Source organism: Xyrauchen texanus, chromosome 18 (genome assembly GCF_025860055.1).
Source record: "Xyrauchen texanus isolate HMW12.3.18 chromosome 18, RBS_HiC_50CHRs, whole genome shotgun sequence".
Taxonomy (NCBI): Eukaryota; Metazoa; Chordata; class Actinopteri; order Cypriniformes; family Catostomidae; genus Xyrauchen; species Xyrauchen texanus.
This window is the reverse complement of record NC_068293.1, coordinates 8,874,103-8,898,819: the sequence shown is the minus strand read 5'-3', so window position 1 is coordinate 8,898,819 and position 24,717 is coordinate 8,874,103. Positions and strand designations below refer to the sequence as shown.

The window sequence follows — 24,717 nt, the reverse complement described above, 5'->3', positions numbered from 1 at the left end:
CACAGGGTGACAACTCTCAAATTTGATTCTTCATCAAAACGCAAGAGTTTTCCTCTTGTGCTTTCAGTACTGACTCGGGCGGTCTTCCACTCTGTCATAGAATCACAGTTATATTCGTAACCAGCGTTTTCAGGTATTAATATTTAAAAACAAAACTGCTGCTCTAATATGAAAGATTATGTATAACTACTTAAAGTGGCTACATTTTTATGACAAGCTACCTATTTAAAAAATAATAATAATTTATTTATTAGATTTTTTAACATAATTTTTTACTTTATTAAAATATCTGAACCTACAGGGATTAAACCTGCTAGACATTTTTGACAAGCCACATTAAACAAAATAAATTTTAATTCAGGAATTGAAAACAGTGACTTTATGTATTTTATGTCTTCTGAGAAAGTGTGCGTGCACAAACAAACACCATTTTGACACAATCTTCTTAACATTCATTCTTTAGAAAATATTTTGAGAATATTTATTATAAAAATATAAATGTTTCCACTACAAATCATTTTACATTAGTAGACAAGGCCATCTACACACACACTCACACACATACACACACACACACACACACACACACACACACACACACACACACACACACACACACACACACACACACACACACACACACACCGATCTAAAGATGAGGAACGGGGTGCACAAACAGTATTGCTCTTCAAAATGTTATGTTAAAAAAACTACAATAAAAAAACACTGATAAGTTTGAAACATAAACATGTCATAGCTTTGTGAATGCTATGAACAGAAAAAAAAACAAAAAAAAAACAACACTGTGGTTTCTTGTTAAGAAATAAATAATAAGTCATTATAATTGTTTTTATGTAAAAACAAATATAATACAAGTTTTATAAAGGATGCATTGATATTTTTTTCATTCATTTATACATACATACATACATACATACAGACATTTGTACAAAGGGATGGCCAGGTAAATGATAGTACCACTAGAGTCACCAATGCTATCATCACAGGTCCGGATCACATATGTACATTTTAACAGCAGGGGGAAAGCAACATATACACGCAAAATGACAAGGGGATGGAGGAATAATGGATAGTTCCTTCAATAAGTAGTGCAGTACAAGGTCAAACTGTTGTCTGCACCATTACAATTCTTCTCATATCTGTGCAGATGTTAGTGTAGATGTCTAAAAAAAACTTTCAGATGTTGACAAGTTATTTGTAAATGTTGAGCCACTGTCATACTGTAACTCAACATATGAGTGGTGTATTAATCCCAAAAGCAATATTAAGCTTCAAACAATACACAATCTGAAGCATTAGTGGTTACCTTTCACCCTTGTATTTCAAGAGCTGAGTGGTGTGCATCATGAATGTTCACGGTGATGACAGATCACTTGCCACTGTCCTCTAAGAATACCCCTCTATTTCCGAAACCTCTATTTATAACTTCACTGCAGGAAATTATAGAGTGGCTAATAGCATACTACTGTACCACTCCTACTATTTCTGTATTATATAGTATGTATTCTACATACAGTATGTGATTTTTCTGTATACACAGGATACCAGGTTGACCTACAATTATCAGCCAAATTTGCAGCATACAACAAATCATAATGTTACTACATGCATATATTAAAGTTCTTATTTTCCTAGATAATAACTGGAAACACTTGCCGTAATAGACATACAACGTAATTAGGTCATGTGACAAACATTGTGTGTGTGTGTGTGTATAGTTGCTCCTATATATATATAAAGTATATCACATATATAGGCAGTATACTGCACAGTAATCAGTAAGCTAGTATTCCATTTCAAACAGTCCATTTTTGTGGATGAGCATATCCACAGAATAATGTCATGTGATGTTGCTGCAATGTCTGAGGTTTTGCTAAAAAAAAAATGATGTACTGACTGCTACTCATTCTAGTAAACCATTTTTTTTTACTACATATTGTTTTGTTTTTTTAAATTTGATAATTAATTTATATATTACATTTGAGCATTGTGATACAAACAAAAATATGTCATGGGCTACATTAACAGTTAAAAATAAAGAATGACAAGTTCACCCATCTCCTCCTACCCTGTCCCCTGATTTTGCGAATGGCTCTCTGCACTTGCAGATTAATGGTTTATCAAATATACATTTCCAATCAAAAGTTTGGACACATCAACACATTTTAGAATGATTAAGTCACGATCAAATAACACAGATGGAAGTCAGGGAATTATGTAGTGACCAAACAATGGTAAAGAATCGTATCTTACATTGTGTTCACGTCTTGTCAGAATTACTGTTATAACGAGATGGCAACTCGGAAATTCTACTCTGAGTTGTTCACATCGCCGGACGTCGGAAGTTAGTTGTTTTCTAAAGCAACACTCATAACGGTAAAACAGCTTTCTTGTTAATACTGTAACAAAACATAGCTCACTTCAATAATTAATCTAATGCATGACTGACTCAATGTGTTTACTTCCTTTAACTGTTGAGGCTGCTGCCATATTGGTTCTAGTCAGAGTTTTCATAGAATTCCTAGTTTACAACATGTAATTATGATTTCTACAAAGATGTGAATGTTTTTTCACAGGTCGGAATTTTTTAATTATGGTAATTTGGACATGACGTAAAAGCACCAGTATATACTTTGTCTAGATTATAGCTCTGCACACTCCGGGCATTCTCTAAACCAACTTCATGAGGTTGCTTCATGGTCTACATATATAAAGTCAATTGTGTCAAAATGTATGACTGGTAGTGTATATTCTTATGTGTCACCCTTTCGAGCATTAGCAGATTGCTCAAACAGTAGCCAGCAGTATTGTATGTTCACTGAATAAATTATCCTGCTGTTCTTCTGAGGAATCTGTGAATTAATGGGGGCTTTTATTTATGGGCAGGCTGCTTTTCTACAAGTGGCCCAAAATAGCCCAAACTCTAAGGCTCAAGCTATTGCCTCTTCGAAGCGCTACCTTCCAAAAGGAAGACTGAGGCATTTTAATGCTCTCCTGCCACATGTTAAGAACTCATAGTTAAATCAATTTGGATTGGACCGGCTTCCACCTTTCTGCTGTCTTCAAGATCCATGTGGCATGGAGATCCAATAGGAGTAGACAGTAGTGTCTGCTCTCATTCTGCTCTCTTGTGTCTCCGCAATAAGGCATTATGTCAATAGCTGGGCGACACGCTCTTCGTCTTTGCATCTTGTACCCAGAGCACTGGGAAGACATGATCATTCTCCAGGAAGGTTGATCTGCTCTGCACATGTTTTCAAGCATTGTAGTTTGAAAACAAGTTATTCTTCTCGTTTATTATCTCTTTCCTGTCTGTTAAAGCCAAAGCAGCATCAATCTCATATAAGTATCTCTCCATTCGTCCTTTTAAAATGTTACACAGGAACGGGACCGTTCTTTGTGTGTGTTTCAAGTGTTAGGCTGCTCACAATGTTCTTCTGAGGTCCAACGATCATCACTCCAACTTTCTTGAAGTCCCTGAGAGCCAGAGAGAGAGAGAGAGCGTATGGGTAATATAGCACTCACAATTTGACATATTGTGACATTAATGACAAGCCCGCAGAGCTGCTCAGCCTCAGACTGCTTGTGTCAGTCATGTAGGATGTGGAAGTATTCCAGTAGGACACTGTTCTGTATAGACACACAATAAGCTGGGGAGCTGCTCCCAGGACTCATAACAGACTTTGTCTCTGTTCCAAAATCTAGTGAACTGCCTTGCTGTCTACTGACTACAAAGACAGTTGCCTCCCAAAGCAGCATCCTAATTCAAATGGCACCTCGATTTTGTAAACGATTTTGAATGCTCTATATAGACATCAACTCTGTGCATCATGCAAATAGCCCTACTCGGGTAAAGCGCACAGGAAACTTGGCTCTCAATTGATTTAAATTACTTTTTACATAACTTTTTCCTGAATGCAGATGTGTTACTATTTAAAATTTCCAGTCTCCAGTGTTTTCACTCGCATCTGCGTATATTCTTAATGGGCAATGTGATGTTCAAAAGAATTACATTAGTAACAATTGCCAAAAAAACTAAACAACAACATTTGGCTCTTTATTGTCGATACCTCACAAAGTCGAGATGACGTTTTTTTTTTGACAGTGTCTCACATGAGTGGGTAGAAGCAACGATCTGAAGTAGTTATGTGGATATCATTAACTACTTTCAGTTGTTATGACAGCAAACAACTGCACAAGATGAGCCCGAAATGGATTTTACTACAAAACAAACTTAAATGGTTGTTCTCCATCTGGATCTGTCGTTTCGGTAGTTTTTACATTGCTTCTCGAGACCAGAAACAAAAAAAACAGTCAATTTAAATCACCATGGCTCCATGGGTTGCTCAGGAAACTGTGGATGCAGTTGGATAAAGAGTAGAGCAGTGGCACAGAGTCGGGCTAGATCAAATATGATTATACGATTTTGTTTCTCCATTTGTATAGTTACATTATCGATTCTTAAACTCCTAAGATCGTTCTATGCGCAACACTCTACAATGCGAATAAATCACTTGCATATTCAACCAAATTTTGCCCAATGTAACTAAAAACGTCTGTGATTAGCCACTGGCTGATACAGTTTTAGATTTCACTCACCAGTAACTGACTAGTATTTTGGTGAAGAAATTCAGCACTAATATCCTTTCACTGCGTTTTGAGTGTAAAAGTTTGGTTTGACTCGTTCTGTGTAATTTGTGTCCAAAGTCAAGATCAATACAATCCATTTGTCACTGAATAATGTCCAGTGAAGAAGCCACTCGACTCTACTCTTGATAATATGCACTCAACCGAAACACTTCTGTGTGATGCTCGATGAACTGCCACTATTCTTGAAGAGACAGTGTGTTCTTCAAATCAATGTCAATTTTTAAAAATAGTACAATTTATGCATGCAATGAAAAACTAATGATGAAATGTTTTAAATACTTTTATTAATATAACATAATTATTATAATATAGTTATTAAAAATAATAATGTACCTAGTTCCCCTTAGCATTAGCTAAGAGAATTTCTTTCATATGTAAACAACATGGACATTATAACTACAATATACCCATATGAATCGAATTGAAATCGAGAGCTTCTGAATCTAAATTGAATTGGGATATAATACCCAGAACAAGCACGGAGACTCAGCATCCTCAATTTAATCGCTGTGAGTGTGAAAGGCGCTTTAAAATTTGGTCAAAGTGGGTCTCTTAGAAGGCAGACTCCCTTTTGTGTTGAGGATGCACCTCTGATGCCTTAAAATGCTGCCTATGTAGCTAGGTTTTGGAACAAAGCTTTTGGATTTGAACTTTTAAAAAAATAAGCTGATTTACAGCTTCCTGAGATGATAAAATGGAGCAGCTGCTCCATTTACTGAGTTGGTTATTTCGACTGTAATTTGAAGGGAACAGCACTGTCAGGGTTACACCACAGGGAAAAAGTACAACATTTTTCATTTAATGAGATCCATGCAACAGCTGACAGAAGCTTGCATTATTTACAATCATGAATAGAGTCTCCAAACTTACCATATGGATAAGCTCATCCCATGCTCACATATCAAAACAATCACTTCGTTTTTCAGGAGCTTACATACAGAGGATTTCTTTATGATGGTATTGCATTTCACACAATAACAAAACAAATGAGATTTTCTTTATAATGTCAGATTAGGTGATGCAAAAGCTGTGCCTTTATCTTGAATATCATTAGAGCGTATTAGTGCAAGCTAGGTTATTGTCTGGGTTGTGCACCATTCTGAATAGAATTGAGAAAGCCTTTTAAATTCCAATTCAACTCTTGGATTTGAATTGAGGAAGCAAACATGATTCAGAATTGAAATTTAAATTGGAATTTCAGGATGTATAGAGCTACAATGGAATAAATAATAAAAAAATAAACTAATGTAAATGTAGTTTTAAATAATACATTTCATTTACCAATATGAATTTTAAATAAACATGTTATCATATACACATCATATGTTTTTTTCCCCAGAAACATTAGAAAATGTAATCGTTTAATATGATAATAACACAATATTTATTGATATAATAATCATTGTATGAAAAGGCACCTACTTATAATTGTATTTAATGCATATCAAGTATATTTAATTATATTTAATAAATTAACTTTCATTTTATGGATTTACAGTGGAAGAATATATTCCCAAAATGCTCAAATTTACATCACATTTTGATGTCTGTATATATTTATTAATGTTTTTTTTTTTGTTGTTGCAGTGTTGTATGGCTAAATATCGGATTAAATAGGCTATATATTTCAAAATAATGATGTTATTAATTGTATTTTGTCATTAATGACATTGTTATTTTGTGCAACTATTTTGAATTTCTTTTATTTGCAATTCGGGAAATTTCACTTCCTGTCATTCCAATATAAATTCCAATTCGACATCCTGTAAGGCGGATCCAATACAATTCTTAAATTCTGAAGTTTGCCCAACCCTGGTTACAGTAAAACCTAGGTTAGCCTATACACACCTCAGGCAATTTGCTTTGTTAGGAACACTTCTAAAATGTGCAGCAGCAATTGAGTCCTAGTGGAAGTTGATATAGGTTCAAGCAAGGGCTTTAGGGAGCAGTTAGCACGAGCAAAGCTACAATCAAAACCCACCATCCAGTCTATAAGCTTTAAAGTGTTGTAATTCCCATGGACGGCTCCCACTCAGGACAAGTGGCTGCTGGCCTTACTTCAGTCAGACAGATTCTATGGGCAGAATAAAGCTTTAAATCCACTGACACATGCTGTTTATCGTCAATGCACTGCTTATGCACTGACATCAACAAAAAATGCTCACAACGTCAATCAAGAAAGGCCTGAAACTTGTCTTTGAGACAAACATTTGTGTTTGATCTGCTATATAGAGTACTTTTATGTAGAGACAAACAAACTAAAGCTACAATAAGATGGCTAACTAATTCAATGTTGCTTTGGAAAGGTATTTTGACTGCTAAAATGCTAAGATACACAGTGGCCAGATTGCAAACAGATGAAATAATAGTAACCGCTATGCCATCTGAACACCAGTATCACAGCATCTTAATGAGCAGCCTGGTTTATAGTAAAATAGAGTGCAAACTGGTTTTCGGTGGTTCTCAATCGGAAGGCTGGAGCCTAGTTAAGCTGGATATCTTGGCTGCTACGTCATCAAGCACGTCAAAGGCAGTCTCACTTGTGAGGACCCTTGGAAGGCAGCCTCGTTTTGCAGCCGTCATTTGCCATATTTTGGAGGATCCATAAAGTGCATCCTTCACGGCCTTCAATCACCCACAATCCCTTGCACGTGTCCAATTTATTAAAACAAATATTGGAAAACAAGTCCTTCTCTGTGATATTGAACGACTGTTCTGGTTTCTTCTTCATATCAGCAAAGAACTTGTTGAGGATCAGCAGAATTTCCACCTATTTTCATAGATGCCACTTGTTCTCTCTTCAGAGTTTTTGTGCCTTGACTGCAGAGGCGGAAATCTTTATGACGTAGACATGTGCACTTACTAGACCTTCTCATTCTAGTGCTGAATGCTGAGGAGGAACCTAGCCCACAGCCTCAGACGGACTGGTCTAGGAAGGACATAGCCTAACTAGGATGCAGCCTTCCGATTGAGAAGCACCCTTTGAAATAACATTCTGTTTGTTGGTATTTACAATAGAGCACAACAGTACCCGCCCACTTCTTCTGTCATCTTAGCTCCAAATATATTTTACCCATTTGTTTCTTCCATAGACTTTTCATAAAATTCTCCATTAAAGAGTTGTAAAGCATGAACCAAACCAACCAGCTCAGTTGTGAATCACAACATTACAGACTTTGTTTTAAGGCGTAAAAGTATTTGAAAATCTGACAAAAAAGGTACAAGTGTACCTACTGTCTTTCATGAAGGCATGGACTACAATCCCATGAAGCATGGAAAATAACGTATTCACATACAGTATAAAATGATGGAAATACTGTATATGCAACTAGTGATGTTAGGTTATTGATTATAAGTATAGAAACAATAAGTTTATTGCAGAATATACCAATATGCACAAATATATGTGGACTGATGGCTTCAACAGAAGCATTCACTATCGACGAACAACCTCGGAGCTCATGGTAGGTCTGTCTTTAAAGGTTTCTAAGATAGCACTGAAAATCAATTAGTCTATGGAAGAAATGAATGGGTTATTTACTTACGGATCCAGACTCAATATAGTGCTCAATATAGTATTAGGCTTGAATGCCTTATTGCATTTATAGATCAGTTGTTACATAATAAAAACACTATGGACGCACATTTAAAAAAAAAAATATTATTTGATTAAGTGTTAAAGGGGTCATGACATGGGTTTTTTTATTGTATTATTATGTTCCCTTAGGTGCAATTATAGTATTAATATATTTTTTTTTAAGAAAAACTTTTAAAATCTAGTGATTTATGACCTTTTCCCACCCCGTTTCTCATCCTCTGATTCAAACAGTCTGTTTTGGGGGCGTTTTCCATTTAAGACTTCAGTGTTAACGCCCACTGTTATGATTGGCTAACGTCAGTGCCTATGTATCAATTATTGACGCCCCCAGCCAGAACAATATGCAAGTAAACTAAGTAAAAACACTGTGATTATTCATAATGAATGAAATTGCGCTTTAAAAAGTAGTTTAAAGTTTAAAATAGATTACTTACAGTTTGCGTCGTCTTTGTTCCCAGAATAGTCGGCACGGACTTATCTTTGAGCTAACAGTTTTCTGGCAAAGCCAGCATCATATTGAGATTTGTTCTCAAAACAGTCATCCTTAAAATGACTGGGACGTCCGCAAAAAATAAACTGCATCCATTTTTCCCTGACGTCTGGATCTTTCGGCAGCTTATTCAGAGGTTTTGTTTGACCACAGCCAGGAACAGCACATCTGTGTGGCATCGTAATTTTCCTGTGCACAAGTAGTCTCTGTCAGAGCTCGCTGTCCATCGACTGAACACTTGTGAGGCGCACGGCGATACGAAATGAGCGTAGTTGTCTTGCGCTTAAAGCGTAGTTATCTTGTGCTGGAGGCGGTCATATGCAAACGCTGTTACGTCACTTCTAACCGACACGTCACTTCTAACCATGAATCCAGAACGAGCTGTATTTTGAGCTTGATTAAATAAATGATTCGTTTAGAATGGGGAGGACGTCTTAAAATATTAAACTTGCAGGACGTTTTAATGATACAAAGACCTCTTATATACCAAAAGATCAAGGCAAATTTGGTTTCTCATGTCATGACCCCTTTAAGTGCATTCATTCCAAACCCTGTTTGTTCAAATAATTGTATTTTCAAAATGTCCCTGGTGCTGTTTAAACCTTTGTAAAGGTATTTTTTAGAGGCTATTTGGGTTTTACTGTGGTGCTTGTGTAAGCTGGTTAGTGATGGTTTGATGACAGATACTAGCTTGGTTTCCATTCAACAATTTTTATGCACATTTTGAAATTTCGCAAAAGAAATCCTGAATGGAAATGCTTTCTAAATTCACTTAAAATTGTAAGCGCTAGGAGGAGGTGGATTGTCTAGAGATTTGCATTAGATAAAATGCACATTAAGTGGTGGAAATAGAGTATTCGCAACAACGATGAAGTTTTTTGAAGGCTGTTTAGGTTTTGCTTTGGTGCTGGTGTAAGCTGGTTAGTGATGGTTTGATGATGGTAACTACTGGTAAGTACTGATTTGGTGCTATTTTTACCCCTAAAAGGCTGGTGTGGTTTTGCTTTGGTGCTGGTATATGCTGGTTAGTGATGGTTTGATGGTTATTACTGGTTAGTACTGATTTTGTGCTGTTTTTAAACCTGTATGGCTAGTGTGGTTTTGCTTTGGTGCTGGTGTATAGAGGATAGGGATGGTTTGATAGTTGTTACTGCTGGTTAGTACTGATTTGGTGCTGTTTTCAGACCTAATAGGCTGTTTAGGTTTTGCTTTGGTGCTGGTGTAAGCTGGTTAGTGATGGTTTGATGATGGTTACTGCTGGTAAGTACTGATTTGGTGCTGTTTTAGACCTGTATGGCTGGTGTGATTTTGCTTTGGTGCTGGTGTATAATGGATAGTGATGGTTCGATGATGGTCTAGGTGGTGTATGCTGTTCACCAGCAAACCTTATTGAAGCTGGTCAATCTCGCATGCTCGCACGGGTAAGTCAGCTTCAGCAGTGTGATCTTGCTTGTTCAGTTAGTAAGAGACAGCAAATGAGCTTAACTAAAATGTAATTGTTGATTAAGTAGCTTAAGTAGCTAATCAGGCAAGGTAACTGTAGATAAACAGCCTGGTGGGACAAATGCTTGTCTTTTTAGCAGGGCATATATAAAATCAATCATATTTCCCTTCAAAATACACAAATATCTGCTATTTTTATTTTAAATATGTGGTCAGCCAAAGAATAGTGCTGTCCACTCCCTACAAAAGGCCAAATGCTGCGGAGACAAACTGCATCTTAAATAACTCAATCTGGGTCATGGGTGAGGGACGCGATTTGCATGTGATTATTTACACTGACATCTGAACACAATATAAGCACAAGCTACCTTAATTACAGACTGCTCAGTGTTTAGATGTTTAGTCCTCTGGGTAGAATGCAGCACAGTACTGCCACTGTTCCGAGACTGCTCCTTTGATCATTTTGAAGTTATAAATGTCAAGTTATTTACATTGTAAAATACCTCGTCATTCGAATGGAAAAGGGGTCTCGGGAGATGCTAACCAGGCAGGGGAAGGATCCTAATCAACATCTACAAAGCCTTTCCCATAAACTCAGATCCACATTGTGGAGCAGAACAGGGTCTTTATTATTAGAAATTTGTTTGACTCAACTGAGAGATGAACTAGAGGGATGTGCCCGATTCAACCATTTAGATCAGTTCCAAAGAATGGGGATTATGGGAGGACAGCAGTTTTATTTTTGGCAAGAGCTTTACATTGCATTTGTCACCCTACAATCTAAGAAAGCATTACTAAAGCACTGTCATTGGAGATTAATAGGCTAGAAGAGGTAATAGCCACCTTTAAAGTATTATCGAAAGCTGGGCTTCATTTACTTGAAAACGATCAGTAAATAAATTTGTCATTGTTTCCTGCATTGGTTGACTTCAAGACAGATTTAGGCTAATGCCTTTAGATTACATCTTCTCTGTTGCCATGAACACTAAAGTACTTTTATTTGCATAACAGGAAGTGGGTATAGTATGCTACATAATAAAAGCAACCCTTCAGCCAAGAGAAACAACAATTGTAACTGAAGGACGTAAGAGCTTTTTTGGTCTGTTCTACACACAAAGGTATTAGGTTTCAGACTTGAAAAATACTGATATGTTGTAAGACTAATTTTATGTGTCTTTTATTCATTTTGGTACAAGACAATTTACTAGTTCTTATTTACTTCCTATTTTACTTTTACTTTAGAAAATTCACAATTTATTTTGCTCAGAAAAAAGAAAGCTATACGGGTTTGGAATGAGGGTTTGTAAATGATGAAAGAATTTTCATTTTTGAGTGAACTATTCACAAAAAGATTAACTTTTATAATAATAAAAAACCTGAAAGACATCTTACTCTGCTGATGTTTTGGCCAGTGTATCACAGGAGCTGTAACTGACCCCACTGAACACTTCTTTACAAGGCAACGTCCTCGCACTCTCCAGCCAATCACCCATTGAATGAAAGGAAGTTATGTCAGTGCTGTTCCTGTCCAGAAGCAGGTTCACTGGTCTGGGAAGACACGAAAACATATAGAGGGAGTAATGTTAGTTGTATAATTGTATAAATAAAATACAAAAAAGCAATATTTTGATAGTGCCGTATTGCCATGCTTTCTAGAGGAATCAAGCTACAGAATGAATGGCTTACTCGAAGATATCTCTACATATTAGGAGAATAAAGTATCAACTGCATTACTCCTTGAAAAAATTATTCACAAAAACTTTTTATGAGAACACACTCCATGACTGGTCCTCTAACCTGCTGACTCTGAGAACACACCACACTGAAGATGTGGTCACCTGCAATTTCCATTATATTTGACAAATGTCATTATGGAGAAAACAAGCTTAAACAAGTGCATGCCTTCAAATCCTGCCTCCAAGGTGCCCATTAGGAAATACCTGCAGAGAAGTGGGACTGATTCTCTCCATCTGTGTTATGGCAAGTATTCTCCAGGAAGAAGCCAGTACATTTAGGAATGTTTATTTGAATGCACAGACTTGCTGTTTATAATGATTTTCCATTGTTCACATTCCAATGCTTAAGTCCATTGTTTAGAGGGTAAAAGCCTGACCAATGACAAAAACCTTTATAACACAAAACCTTGTATAGTAATAAAATAATAATAATAATAATAATAATAATAATAATAATAATAATAAAATATAAATGTATATATATATATATATATATATATATATATATATATATATATATATATATATATATTCCACCAAAACAGTGCCAACCCTTTCTTCTCACCGAAGTTGGACAGAGTGGTTCTCTGAGTTACTGTAGTCTTTGTCCATTCGAACCAGTCTGGCCATTCTCTGCTGACCTCTCTCATCAACAAGGCATTTCCGTCCACAGAACTGCCACTCACAGGATGTTTTTGGCACCATCTAGTAAATTCTAGAGATTATTGTGTGTCAAAAACCCAGGAGATCAGCAGTTACAGAAAAACTCAAACCAACCCATTTGGCACCAACAAACATGCCACGGACCAAATCACTGAGATCACATTTTCCCCTATTCTGATGGTTGGTGTGAACATTAACCAAAGTTCCTGACCTGTATCTGCATGATTCTATGCACTCCAGTGCTCCCACATGATTGGCTGATTAGATAATCAGATTGTTGGTGCCAACAGTTTCTAGTATGTACTCTGAATGGTGCCAAAAACAAAAAACATCCAGTGAGCAGCAGTTCTGCAGATGGAAATGCCTTGTTGATAAGAGAGTTCAATGGAGAATGGCCAGAATGGTTCAAACTGACAAAGTCTACAGTAACTCATATAACCGCTCTGTACAATTGTGGTGAGAAGAATATAATCTCAGAATGCTATTGTGAGATGCTGTTTGGTGCTGTTTTGGCAACATGAGGGGGACCTACACAATATTAGGCAGGTGGTTATAATGTTGTGGCTGATTGGTGTATATAGAAATAAATAGTTTTAGGTGGTTCTCTTACCTGTTGATAGTCTCGTGACTTTATATAATGACTTCAGATAATATTATAAATAATCATGTCATAAATATCAGAGATGATATAAAAAAACTAACATCTGAATTTCACAACTGAGGCAAGTCTACCTGATCAGAACCAGAAGAACAGATGGAAATGAGATTACAATTCCTGTGGGGACTATGCTATTTACTGTATTTTCATGTAAATAAATATTTAATAACAGAAAGTCCAGAACCACATGTTCCCTGTGCTCTATTACATCTAAAATATGCTGAATGTATCCAAGGTACTAGGCAAAAGCCATCAGTAAGTGCTGACACAGCTTATTGAATAGAGCTGTCTGAAAGTACTATGCTGATTCACTGAATATCTTTGAATACATTTTCCCAAAGTAAGAAAAGAGTGAGTAAATTTTTTTTTAGTATGATCACTAATCATCTTCACAGTTTCATCGGCACATTTGAACTCTGATTGCTTTAAGAATTTGCCACAATGTAACGCAGGCTATGCAAAGAGGTTGTTATAGTAGGATGGGACAGTGCAAACTATATTAGACTATACATCAAAATGTTATGTATTGGAAAAGCTTGGAAATAAGTGCAGTGAAATGCTGTATCTCATTTCACATGTTAATAAGACTTTTACATAAAAGTCTTAAAAATACAGCAGCAAAAAAATATATATTTTGGTGTGGCTTTTTTTATTTAATTTTTTTTTATACTAAATTATCAATTATCAACAAAACCCACAAGGTGGACAGGAAACAAGTAGCTGACCATAAGAAAACTCTTTGTTGTTGGGTGTAAAAGAGATACTGTAGCTCAAAGTCTGGTGTATACATACTGCATTTAACTGCATCGACTGCTGGCATCAGAGATCTGAGGAGCACAACAGGCCAGAGGGAAAGGAAGAGAAAGGTAAACACTCCAGCTCTCTTTTCTTTTGCGTTCCCATCTCCCCCTGGTGTAGTGACCTCTAAATATCCCAGGCTGTTTAGTATCATGTTTTTAAAGTTCTCTTGGGATGGGAGAGGATGGAGGACCTTCCTAACAGAGAGACATCTGGGAGGCTTTATAACGGACAAGAATGCATCTCTTGCTGCGAGAAGGTTCTGTGATTGTTCATCTTCTATTGTCCTGGGAAAAGCCTGCATTTTACTTCTGAGCATCTGTACACCATATTTTCAACATAAGGCCCTTATCCATCGGATATCCGTGCTAGTGCCAGAGCCAGTGCCTAATCTGAAACCATTCAGGATTACATTTCCCATACAACAATGTAACTCACTAGAAATTAACCAGCTAGTTTCCCAACACCGTAGTAACTATGTTGGACATCCATCGTTCAAACCATGTTGCTTGAGCTATCATCAATGTCGTTACTCATGGGGTGAAGTAATAACTTCGTAAATATATAAATTATAATAGCTCATTTACACGTACACCAAAAAGCTGTTTAATGTGAGAAAGCTGCATGCACTTTGTAATGCGACAGATGCATTATGCTGCAATAGTGTGGGTTCCATCTACATTAGACTTCTGTGTTCCCTTGACACACTTGAGCATATATAAGCACATGCACACTCTTCAAAAACATACAGTATTAACACCTGAAATTTGCATTAAATGCAGCTTGTGATTGCATTTGGATGTTAAAAGACCGTAATGCAGCATGTTTGTTGTGAGTAGTTATGTAGCAACGTAGGACTTTTCTTCAGCTCTAAATTCAGTGGGAATGCAGACCAATACTGAGAGAGGAAATAGGGTATTAGAGGGGTCTGACCTTTAGACCTATGGTCCATCTATGAGAATGGCCTGAGTGCCACCCCATTAGCATGTGGGGCATGTAGATAAACGAGGTGCAAGGACTTGGATGCAGCTGTGGCTTAAATCTAGCGGTAGCAGCACCTCTGAGCACATCTCGCCCTGAGAGCCATAAATCTCCTCTGGACCCATTGCTGGTCGCTTGTTCGGGCCATGTTAAAAGCCAATCAGGGAAATTATATGAAAACTCCCTGGGACCCATTTTCACATTCTTAAGAAACCATTAGTCAAGTTACATACTTCATTATAATACAACTCCTGGATATACCGCTCACATCCACAGCACACGGGGCATCCCATGCCAGATGAAACCTCTGTTGGGTTGAGCTTTAATGCAACAAAGAGAGGAAAACGTATGGAATAGGCATTGTGCAAGCGCTAAAATCAAAGCTGGGAAGATGAATGCACTGTTTGGTAGCCTCGGTATGAGGAAAATTCCATACACAAATATAATAATTTGAATAATATTAGTACTGCATCCTGTATACTGGAGAAACAGGATGTGAGCAAATGTTTATCACTAACATAAACAGCAAACATTGTCTGCATGAGAACTGTTACTGCAAACAGGTTCCAAAAACAAACTTATTTCATCTAGAAAAATAATCTGCAGAATATATCAAGGTCTTGTGTACATCTCAGTCATACAGTAACTGCATGTGGCTTGTCTCAGCATCAGACGGACTGCCTTCAATCCATTCAACACATAAAATAACACAAACTGTAGTTAGTCACTTTACATGTCAATCACAAGGTATTTTCCTGTCTAAATGTGGTTGTTGGGCAGAATAAACTGCAGAGAGGACCAGACTTTATGTTGCAAATTAATGTACAGCATGTGTATGGGTCCTAGTGCTGTATGTGGTCAACTGTAGGAGTGTGTGATGAATCTGGACCTAAGAGGAAGACTCAATTTAAACTCCAGGAGGAAGGGAACAGTTCCTCTCATTAAGGATCATGAGAAGATGATCTGGATGTGACTTGAAGCAATGACTGTGACCTACCTAGGCGCAGTGCTGGCCGTGATCTTCAGACTACTAGGGTTGCGAATGAGCTTGTCCAGAATGCTGACTATGTGCTCAAACTTTGGCCGATTGTTTCGGTCTTTCTGCCAACAGTCCAGCATCAGCTGGTAAAGGGTGGCTGGACACTCCATGGGTGGTGGGAGACGGTAGCCCTCATCCACTGCTTTAATCACCTAAAAAACACATAACAATATATTGTCAAGCTGCAATCAGATCTAATGGAATATTTCACTCAAAAATGTAAATAATTTTCTTATGTCGTCCATTTTGTAACTTCTTTTCTGAAACACACAATGAGCTGCTGTTTTCAATATAAGGAAAGCTTTTATTTATTTATTTTACTTCCAATCTACAATAAGCACAAAAGTACATCATAAAAGTATCAAAAAAGTTGTCCATGTGACTAGTACACAATTTTTCAAGTCTTCCAAACAACCTGATTCTTACGTGAACGTGGCAACATTTTTTTAAAATGAAATTATGGGCTTCGCTACACTTTTACGCTGCAGTTTCCTAGTGAAATATCCAGCAGAGGGAGCCAAAAGCGAGTGAAATGGTCTTGTAATCAGGCTTTTAAAGGTAAATATTAGTTGGAGGATTTAATGAGTAATGAGTAAAACTGACCTCCCTAACCTAAAACTTTAACCTAAACCTAACCTATTGTGTCCTAAAAGCAAAGAAGAGATGAACAAAATAGCCATTCTTAACCTTTATCAATGCCTAAACCAGACCGATACTGTGGAAAAAGAAAACGTGATATGAAAAGCACATTTTCTGAAACAACTACATCATTTCATGACACTTTTTTGTCTCAAGTGTCAGCTTGCGTGTTTGGCTGGGCTCGAACCACGGCCTGCTGTTTTCAAAGTCCAACACTATTAGGTGAGCTACTGCGAAAGCTAATCACATTGGGATACGTGTGTAAATGTAGGTGGGTATGTAATACAATATGTTGTTTTTCAAATTATGTGTTATAGAAACAGTGTTTCAATATCATAACATAGGAGTGTGTGAGTATTAGAGCAAACAATAAGTGTTTCTAAAGTCATAATTAGCCATTGTACTCATAATTGTGTGAAAGTGAATAAACGCACAGTTGTTGTAGCGCCTTTAGAGATAATTTCACCAGGAAACTGCAGTAAAAAATAAAATTCAGCATGTAGTCAGTTTGCATAAATATAGTTATAGGAATGTTCATTCTATGAGACTAGCTGGCTTCTGAAGCATACAATAGCTTAGTGTAAGGAACAGACCTAAATGTAAGTCAATATTCACAAATAATCTTCTCCTCCCTCAAAGCTCTCAAATTGCACTCACGCTTGTGTTCAGTTAAAATGACACCTTTAGATGCATAACAGCAGGTCTTGCATAACTGATGCCAGAAATCAATGGTTCTCACGCATTGTGACCAATCGCGACCTGAAAATTTAAAACAAAGCGAATGCTAATGATATTTGAGAACTACGGCACAGGGGAGGATTATCAGTGAACAATGCCTTTAAAGTCATTAGACTTGGAATATTGCAAGAATTGACTACTTTTCTTTACTCTTGTGGTGCTTTTTTCCCCTTTTTTTCCTGCAGTTTACTGAATAGGTTTCTGTCTTTTTGAGCTCTCGGGATATATTACTCCATCAATGGTCATGCAACTGTCAGCATCAAGTGTAATAAAACAAAAATAAAGCACTTCCGTCCATACATCAGTGTGAAATGTTGCATCATAAGTGCACCTGAACTGTTTTTCCCCTTTTCCCCTAGTTCTTTTCATCACTTGATCATCAGTATTGGCGCAATCCAGTTAAAGCAAACTCTCAGGGCCTTATTTGCTCAGGGAGAAATGACTGAACAACAGGACTTGGGTCAGTGCAAAAGAACTTACAACAAATGTCAACACAACAAGACTTCATAACAAGGTACTGCACATTTACCACATTTCTAGACATGGTTCCTGCTCTTTTCTGTCTGTAAGACCTACAGCACTGTAGTTTCTCTTTGTATGTGAATCTAAGTATGATCAGGTAATAGCTGTCTTTGAGGAGATAGTCTTCAACCTTACTTTTAGACCATCATGTATTTCTATGCTTTTTTTATTTTTATTCATTTTTTAGTTTTTTTGTTTAGGTGATGCTACTTTTAGTGAAACTTGCTGACCAAGGAAAAGCATACTGGTTAAACCAGTTAAAAGAATAGAGTTATATAAAAATAAAGATAAAAAAGACATATGCTGGTGATATGCTGCCATTCACATTTTTTATTTTATTTTTTTAACAAGGAAAATGTTATAATTGCTTTGCTGACGCCACTTTACTCACATCCTGATTAGACATCTCCCAATAAGGTCTCTCTCCATAAGACATGACCTCCCATAGCACAATCCCATAACTCCATACGTCACTGGCCGAGGTGAACTTGCGATAGGCAATGGCTTCTGGTGCAGTCCATCGGATAGGAATTTTGCCACCCTGCAAACAAACAAGATTCAAATCTGTCAAGGATACATATTTTTTTCAGATATTTTGGCCATCTGTGTCAATATCCAAACACACATTTTAACTGTCAGTGGAATCACAAGCTCTTAATCTAAATGTAATAAGCCAAATCATGTAATCTACGTGTATTGGCATTTTTATAACAGGCCATATGTAAGGTGTCAACGCTGGCAGCAAGGGGAATTAAATGAAATTATTAGCTTGATGTAATCTCTCAGGTGGTGCATTAGCATTTGTTTGTGTTTAAAGTGGAACTGACAGCACAGCATCAGTGTTAATGTGAGTGTGGTTTAGACACAGGCTCTTACTGTAGCCACTGGCTTACGGGACACCCACTATTGCAATGTTATAAGCCAATTATGTTTGGATTTGCCTATCTAGATTGTTTTTAACATTGCAAAGATATAAGCAGCATACTGATGAGTTCACAGACTTGTCTTGCAAATAAAGGCATTCTAAATGTACTGTATTTACACAGGAATCACAATATCGGGAAAAGATGCATCACATGCTTGAATGTGGATTCCCATATACACATGTGAGGTGAAGATTTTAGAACAGAGATTAGAATCTCTATTGCCGAATCACTTCGCTCCCATTTTTATCACCTTTAATGGTCGACCAATCTGGGTTTCAATAGCCAATAATTGTATCTTAAAATGTTGCTTTCGAATGTTCATGTTGGCCTACCTTGAAATCGACTCATTAGCCAAATTAATGACAAGCGTCTGCCCCATCAGACAATTTTGCATCAATTCAGATGTGTCATCTTTTCCTCAAGCACTACTGATAGCACATTTCGCAAGCAACATTTAAAACGTGAAAACCAGGACATAATTATATGCATACTTTAAACTAGGGTAAGCACGATTCTGAAGTTCCATTTTCATACTAAAAAGACATTTTGGCAATTTTTATGGTTGGGATTTGGGTTAGGTGGTAGAGTTAATAAAATCTTCAATTCATGTTTACTGTATTACATAATTTACAACTAAAAATACAAAATAAATAAATAAATGAAAAAGTGGTTCGTATTTCGGTGAGCATAGACCGATTTCAGCAGCAGGACTTTCAACCGAGAGATCAGTCTGGGTACCCAACTAGCAAGGTGGCCAATGCCTGATATAATGTCTATGCCTGATATATTATCAATACATTTAATGATAGAAAATAAGATGTACACAAAATTGATACATTTAAATGAACACTTATTTTAGATCATATTTACTCAAGTCTTCTTGGTAACTAAAATGTGCATTATCCATTGACAAGGCTGTCAGTAGAATTTGGAACTAGCATTAAGCAGAATAACCAAGTCTGTTCAACAGCCAAATATCATCCAATTAATAAGTCTGGCAGATATAATGGTCCATCACTAGTCACCATCAAATGTTTTCTTCAAAATGTAAACCTTCAGCGCTAACCCACTGCAGATATAGCCAAGAATTAGACTTAGCTAAATGATAGACTTTCTAAATGACAGAAATTTAGAAAACTGAACACACAATTTTTCAGTGGAGCACAGAAAAGCAAAAATAATGCTATTTTAGCTCCTATACAAATGCTCATGCATGATGTCTTTTCTCGTGGGCGGAGCCCTGTCTCATGGTTGCAGAGTTGTAGGCTTCACCAATCCAGTCTCTGGCTCTGAAAGCTGGTTGTGCTTGTTACATGTACAGAGGGTCCTCTCTGTGGACCTGTGTTGTATTTACCCAGCTCGGCTGCTGGGGTAACTTGACACTCAACCTTCTTGATGAATGTAGAAGGAAAGAGAACAAGGTATAGAGCCAAAACCAACCAGCAAACTGGCCAAGCCACACAATTCCTACCCCACATTCTCCAAACACAAGGCCCTCAAAAAATAAACCTACTTGCGGACCTCCCCATTGAGCACCTACAAACAGTCCCTCTACTGCTAATGAATGTACAGTAAATGTAAATTAGTCAGCATTCTTGTGGGTTTGTGTTTTTTGTAGCCACACAATGAGGCAACATGCTAGTGAACATTACAGTGGGCGGTCTAGTTGTAACTGCGAAGACATACATTTACTTTGGAAGTTAAACTGCTGTTGGACACAAGTGAATTATTAACAACAAATTTGGGTTCATCCAACTAATAACACATTGGACTTGTGTAAGCATACAGTATGACATATACTGTATCAGTGTAACACTTATGTTAGGTGACACTTGTATTGGTCATTTGAGCAGCAATGATTCACCCAGCCTCACATGCTGTGGATTTATGTGGAACACTAAGTGTATTTATGCATTAGTTATCTCTTATGATAATGGAATGCTGCTCTTAAGGATGAGAGAGATGAATATGGTCATTAATTGCAGGGAGTGGAGGTCCTGTCAGACAGGCTGGCTGAGGGTAGATTGTGAACTACTATGGCATTGTTCAGCCATGATGAGGACAACACAAATCCCCCTAAAGGTTCTCCATATGTCCGATTAATTAATCGGTGTATTATGTAATTTATTAATTAAATAGTTTGAAAGCTCTACTTAACACATATACCAAGATTTTGTACTTTAAAAAGATTCACTGAAAGTAAGGGTATGTGACTTACTCTTGTTGTGTAGGCAGCTTCTGGGTCATCCTCCAGCACTCTGGACAGGCCGAAGTCTGACACTTTACACACTAGGTTGCTGTTTACCAGGATGTTCCGAGCGGCCAGGTCTCTGTGCACGTAACCCATGTCCGATAGATACTTCATTCCAGATGCGATGCCACGCAGCATGCCTACCAGCTGAATCACCGTAAACTGTGCATCATGTTTCTGACAGACACAGGGAAAAGTGAAAAGTCAAATAAGGTGTTTTATATCTACAGTATAAACATAAGTCATGCTATGGGAAATTATAATAATAATAAATTATAAAAAAATCCAATGGGACACTGGGTGACTCATATCTCAAAACACTGCCTGACATTTCCAAAGACATCTGTCATGAGTTCACTCTGTCTCAGGTCTCTGGCAATGAATTTGCTGAGAGAAGCAGATTTTTGACTTCATAAAGTTGAGCTTTTGACACTTTGACTATCTTTTCTGGTTTAATCCACGTGAGCAGCAACTTGTTGAAGACATACATATATATATATATATATATATGTATGTATGTATGTATATATAAATCTTCATTTATCCTTCTATAGTAAGTAGGCAGCATGGGTGGTGATGGGCAACTAGTGAACTAGTCATTCAACACCTCACCCAGTCAAGCAGTGAGATCTATATAAGCCTAATACAGTATATTAAATGTTGATATCTTTAGCAGTGGTGCTTTTGTGATGGCAGCATGCTGTGCTTTAGCTGTTAGATAGTTTTGATGGTTAAAACCCACTTGGAAAATTTACAACTTAAAATGTGTCCCCTTTAAAACATTTCCACTTCAGCCAAACACATTAAAATGGACATTTTTGGCCAGTGTCATGTCTTGCGCTATTTTTTGCTCACCAATTCACGTCAAGTTAAAAGTAGTTCAAATAAAAATGCATCTTGTGGTGCCTGTATTCTGTTCCATTCTGTTGCCTTCAGCCTTGCTGAATGTAGGAACGTGTTTCATGTACATGCCCCCTAAGAAATGTTCCCAACTGGGGTCTGGTGAACCCTAAACCAGCTTTCTAATACAGGGCTTCCTTTAGACTGACTTTTCGAATAATCGTTTAAGCAACCCACCAAACTGTTGATTTAAAAAACTTGTGGTTTTGCACATCCCAAGTAAATAGGATGTACACGAGAATATATATTATACTATATACTGTATATATAGATATACTGTTTATCTGAACTCCAGCCCACTGGCAGGCTTGCAGTGTTTACAATGGTGCATGTGAATGGGCCTTTTATACGAAGAATGATATGCTCAGGACGTGGAGATAAACACCAGGGGAGGAAGCGCTTCAGTAAGAGAAAGGGAGATGGGCCAGATGAATGAGATTTGTCAGGGAGCTCAGGAGAAATGTCTTTCTATAGCAAACACAGGCATACTGCAGTATTAAGGAGCAGTTCACATGAAAATGAAAATTCTGCTGTCGCTTACTCATCCTCATTTAGCTTCAAACCAATAAGAATTTATTTTTTCTTAAATTTTAAAGAATGTACCAGTTGCTCTTTTCCATACAACCACAATGAATATTGAGTATTGAAGCTTAAAAAGTGTTCATGAAAATATCTTAAAAGTGGTTCATAGGAATCGTACACTAAATTCCAAGTCTTATGAAGCCATAAGAATGCTTAGGGTGAGAAACAGATTGAAGTTGTTATTCACTGAAAATTGTGACATCTGCCCTAACTCTCCTTTAGGATTTGCAGTGAATAACCACTTAAATTTCACCTTGTTTCTCACTTAAAACTATCATATGGCTTCAAAAGACTTGGTGCACAAGATATATGAACCACTTTTCTTTTTTTTTTTTCTTTTCTCCCCAATTTGGCATGCCCAATTCCCAATGCACTCTGGGTCCTCGTGGTGGCTTAGTGACTCGCCTCAATTCAGGTGGTGGAGGACGCATCTCAGTTGCCTTCGCGTCTGAGACATCAATCCATGCAATATATCACATGGCTTGTTGAGCGTGCTACTGCAGAGACCTTGCGCATGTGGTGGCTTCACACTATTCTCAGAGGCATCCACACACAACTCACCACGCACCCCACCGAGAGCGAGAACCACATTATAGCGACCACGAGTAGGTTAACCCAACGTGACTCTACCTACCATAGCAACCAGGCCAGTTGGTTGCTTAAGAAGTCCGATGAACCATTTTTCTAATACCTTTCATTGTGCTTTGAAGCTTGAAAGTAAGAAGCTTCATTGTAACTGCATGGACCAGAACGACCAGTACATTCTTCAACATTTCTCCTTTTGTTTTTCACAAATTAAAGAACATCATACGAGATTGAAACAACATGAGTGTCAATAATTGATTACATAATTTTCATTTTTGGGTGAAGTTTTTCTTTTCAACATTTTTCCGGTGTGTAATTTGCTTATTCTCCTTCTTCATCTCTGCCAACCTTATTTATCACTCTCTTTCTATGTGTGAGATTATGACCAGCATACAAACTAAATTTTGATGAAAACAAACCCTGGACCACCTGGAAGAGAAAGGAGCTCACAGAGGTTCAAAGGCTTGCTAATAATAGTGACATGAGCAGTGGCGAGGAAAGTGTTTGGGGGAGGATGACAGTTCTCTTTGATAGAGTGAGGCCAGACTGCAGTGTGCAGGAAATTGCTGCAGAACACTGCAACTGTTCTCTCGTTTCTGGGATCCTGTGCAGATGCATAGGGAACACAGTTCAGAAAGGTCCTGCTAACTCCACGCCTTGTTTGCTCAGGTTGTTTTAATAATATGCCTTTGCTCATTTCAATAGACTGCAACAGTGGCCGTCCTCGTTTTCAGCATTTTTGGTTCTGGAAGTGTTTTTCCGCATTCATTCTTTCCAAAGGCATTTCATAATGTTCTTGAATAAGGAGTTTTGAGCCATGAACCACTAACTCTGAGATAAATCACAACAATAAAACCTTTGATTCAAAGCGAAATCTGAAGGATCAGGAATGTGTATTTTTTATGTGGGATGAACTACTCAACCCATGAAGCACTGCAAATGAAGGAATTAACTGAAAAAAATTAGTGTACAAAAAAATAAAAAAAATGTAGTTTGAGTCACAATATCTATATCAGTGACTAATCTGATTGGTTGATCTGTTTTTAGGACTATGGGGAGTGTAGTTCTTCATCAGAAGCTTGGCAATTAGAATATGCACTGCCAGCCAAAAGTTTGGAATAATGTACAGATTTTGCTGTTTTGGAAGTATATTGTATTTTAATTCACCACAGTGGCATTCAGCTGATCACAAAGTATATAGTCAGGACATCACTGATGTAAAAAGCAGCACCATCACTATTTGAAAAAAGTAATTTTTGATCAAATCTAGACAGGCCGCATTTCCAGCATCCATTTCTCCAACACTTTATCCTTGGTAATCATGCTAAATTGCTAATTTGATACTAGAAAATCACTTGCCATTATATAAAACACAATTGAAAGCTATTTGTTTCATTAAATGAAACTTTACATTGTCTTTGTGTTTGTTTAAGAGTTATAAAAACATGTCATAATATCAATATTAGGTCAAAAATGGCAAAATAAGAAACAACTTTC

At 37.2% G+C, this 24,717-nt stretch overlaps 1 protein-coding gene across 3 annotated transcripts in view; it reads right to left on the bottom strand.

Moving 5' to 3' along the window:
* Positions 1-403: 403 nt before the first annotated feature.
* The window catches only part of LOC127658708 (ephrin type-A receptor 3-like), a 156,835-nt gene continuing 132,521 nt past the window's right edge, over positions 404-24,717 (bottom strand). For 2 of the 3 annotated variants that reach the window (XM_052148143.1, XM_052148145.1), the window contains 5 exons: positions 21,121-21,330; positions 18,368-18,517; positions 16,036-16,229; positions 11,595-11,750; positions 404-3,498 (listed from right to left, as the gene is read on the bottom strand). In XM_052148143.1, the coding sequence (XP_052004103.1) occupies positions 3,396-3,498; positions 11,595-11,750; positions 16,036-16,229; positions 18,368-18,517; positions 21,121-21,330 (813 nt within the window). In that variant the 3' untranslated portion in view covers positions 404-3,395. Of the gene's footprint in view, positions 3,499-6,652; positions 6,746-11,594; positions 11,751-16,035; positions 16,230-18,367; positions 18,518-21,120; positions 21,331-24,717 lie in introns of all 3 variants that reach the window. The other variant, XM_052148144.1, reaches the window with a different exon arrangement.